Below are 3,189 nucleotides of genomic sequence, written 5' to 3'. Positions count from 1 at the left end.
GCCAACCTACCCCGATTATCCTCCTGGCCAGCAAAAGCAAAGAAAGTTCAAAACTGATATCAGTGACAAGATTAAAGAAGATGTCACAAAATAGTTGAAGGCAGGAGTGATCCGAGTGGTCCGATACACCACATGGCTGGCTAATGTAGTTTATGTGCCAAAGAAAGACGAGAAGACTCGAGTGTGTGTTGACTACAGAGATCTGAACAAAGCAAGCCCTACGAACAACTTCCCTTTGCCGAACATCCACATCCTTGTTGATAACTGCGCCAAACATGAGATACAGTCTTTCGTGGATTGTTATGCTGGGTATCATCAGGTCTTAATGGATGAAGAGTATGTGGAAAAGATAGATTTCACCACACCCTAGGGCACCTATTGCTACAGGGTCATGCCTTTTGGTCTGTTGAACGCAGGGGCAACTTATATGTGGTCCATGACTGCCATTTTTCATGCACCAAGAAAATTATATGCACCTGAGATAGAGGTGTCTGTGGACGATGTGATCATCAAATCTAGGACCCAGGACGACCATGTTTGTGACCTGAGAAAATTCTTTGAGTGACTATGTAAATATGATCTGAAGCTAAATCCGGCCAAATGTGCATTTGGGGTTCCATCTGGCAAACTCTTGGGATTTATAGTCACTCGAAGGGGCATCGAGTTAGACCCAACAAAGATAAATTCTATTCGAGATTTGCCTCCTCCAAGAACCAAGAAAGAGGTTATGAGCCTGCTGGGAAGGTTGAACTACATTAGCCGATTCATTGCTCAGTTGACTTCCATATGTGAACCCATCTTCAAGCTGTTAAAGAAAGATGCACCGATTAAATGGACGGATGAGTGTCAAGAAGCCTTTGACAAAATCAAAGAATATCTGTCGAACCCACCAGTTTTGGTCCCACATGTTCTAGAGAGGCCTTTGTTCTTGTATCTGACAGTCTTGGAAGATTCTTTTCGCTGTGTCCTTGGGAAACATGATGTGACTGGAAAAAGATAATAGGAAATCTACTATCTGAGCAAAAAGTTCACAAGTTATGAAGCCAAATAAACTTTGTTGGAAAGAACTTGCTGCGCTCTAACTTGGGTCGCTCAGAAGCTTAGGCATTACTTGTTGTCCTACACCACTTACCTCATTACCAGGTTGGACCCTCTGAAGTATATATTCCAGAAGCAGATGCCCACAGGGAGGTTAGCAAAATGTCAGATCCAGCTCACTCAATTTGACATAGTCTATGTCACCCGTACGACAATAAAGGCCCAGGCTCTGGCGGATCACCTAGTTAAAACCCCCGTTGACGATGAATACCATCCCTTGAGCACCTACTTCCTGGATGAAGAGGTAAATTCAGTTGAGATAACATCAGAAGACACCAATGCTTGGAAAATGTTCTTTGATGGAGCTGTGAACGCAAAAGGCATTGGAATTGGGGCAATCTTGATCTCGCCCACTGGTCAGCATTATCCCGCCACAACCTGGATTTAGTTTTTTTGCACAAACAACAATGCCGAGTATGAAGCTTGAATTATGGGAATGAATATGGCAATCGAGCAACATGTCAAAGAATTGTTGATCATGGGAGATTCGGATATGATTTTCCGACAAGCTCAAGGAGAATGTGAAACTCGAGATGTCAAGCTTATTCCCTACAGGCAACATGTGGAAGATCTTAGTAGGAGGTTCAAGTCAATAGAGTTCAGGTACATTCCTCGTTGTCACAATGAGTTAGCCGATACACTCGCTACTTTGGACTCGATGCTGCCATACCAAGGCAATGCCCACAGTGACCCGTTGGAAATCCAAATCCCGGAAAGGCACGACTACTGCAATACGGTTAAGGCAGAACTGAGTGTTCAACCATGGTATCATGATATCAAGAGATTTCTGAAAAACTAAAGAATATCCCGATCAAGCCAATAGAGACAAAAAGAGAACTATTAGACGACTTGCAAGCGGTTTCTTTCTGAGCGGCAAGGTCTTGTACAAAAGGACTCCAGATCTCAACTTGTTAAGATGTATTGACGCCGAAGAGGCCTGAAGAATCATGTATGAAGTGCACGCAGGAGTGTGTGGACCCCACATGAATAGGTATGTTTTGGCAAAGAAAATCCTCCGAGCAGGCTATTATTGGATGACTATGGAAAAAGATTGCTTCAGTTTCGTCAGTAAATGTCATCAATGTCAGGTGCACGGTGATTTGATTCATGCACCGCCTGCAGAACTGCATCCCATATCAGCACCTTGGCCATTTATTGCCTGGGGCATGGACTTCATTGGTCCGATTGAGCTAAAAGCTTCAAATGGGCATAGATTCATATTGGTCGCTATCGACTACTTCACAAAGTGGGTTGAAGCAATTACTCTCAAATCTGTCACCAAAAGCTGTGGTGGACTTCGTGCATTCCCATCTCATCTGCCGTTTCGGTATTCCTACAACTATTATTACAGATAATGCTGTAAACTTGAATAGTCACTTGATGAGGGAGCTATGTGAGCAGTTTAAGATCACGCATCGAAATTCTACTCCTTATCGGCCCAAAGCCAATGATGTCGTCGAAGCAGCAAACAAGAACATCAAAAAGATTTTGAGAAAGATGATTCAAAGTTCCAGGCAGTGGCATGAAAAGTTTCCGTTGGCATTATTGGGATACCGCACTACTGTGTGCATATCAGTCGGAGCAACGCCATATCTTTTGGTTTATTGCACTGAAGTCGTGATACCCGCAGAAGTTGAAATCCCTTCTCTTCGGGTCATTGTTGAAGTTGAAATTAAAGACAGTGAGTGGGTCAAAACCCGTTTGGAACAGTTAACCCTGATCGATGAGAAGCGAATGGCCGCAGTCTGCCACAGGCAGTTATATCAACAAAGAATGGCCCGTGCCTACAACAAGAAAGTGCGGGCTAGAAATTTTGAAGTGGGGCAACTCGTTTTAAGGCGTATTCTTCCCCATCATCTGGAAGCGAAAGGAAAGTTTGCTCCTAACCAGAAAGGCCCATACATTATCAGAAAATTGTTTCCAAAAGGGGCATTATACTTGGGAGACATCGAAGGAAATGACCCCAAAATAGTTGTAAATGCAGATGCAGTCAAAAAGTACTATGTCTACTCCTCCTTCAGCAATAACATTATTCGATTGGGATGACGAAGGCTTTCATTCTCGCCACCCCAAACACTCCAACCCTTCGCT

General features: G+C 43.6%; 1 protein-coding gene across 1 annotated transcript; it reads left to right on the top strand.

Moving 5' to 3' along the window:
• Positions 1-1,540: 1,540 nt before the first annotated feature.
• Positions 1,541-1,897, top strand: LOC138874819 (uncharacterized). The gene has a single exon (XM_070153605.1). It carries the CDS (start codon positions 1,541-1,543, stop codon positions 1,895-1,897), a length of 357 nt encoding a protein of 118 aa, XP_070009706.1.
• The last annotated feature ends 1,292 nt before the right edge of the window (positions 1,898-3,189 follow it).

This window comes from Nicotiana sylvestris, chromosome 8 (genome assembly GCF_000393655.2).
Source record: "Nicotiana sylvestris chromosome 8, ASM39365v2, whole genome shotgun sequence".
Classification (NCBI taxonomy): Eukaryota; Viridiplantae; Streptophyta; class Magnoliopsida; order Solanales; family Solanaceae; genus Nicotiana; species Nicotiana sylvestris.
The sequence above is the reverse complement of the archived record's forward strand: the minus strand, read 5'-3'. Positions and strand labels throughout refer to the sequence as shown.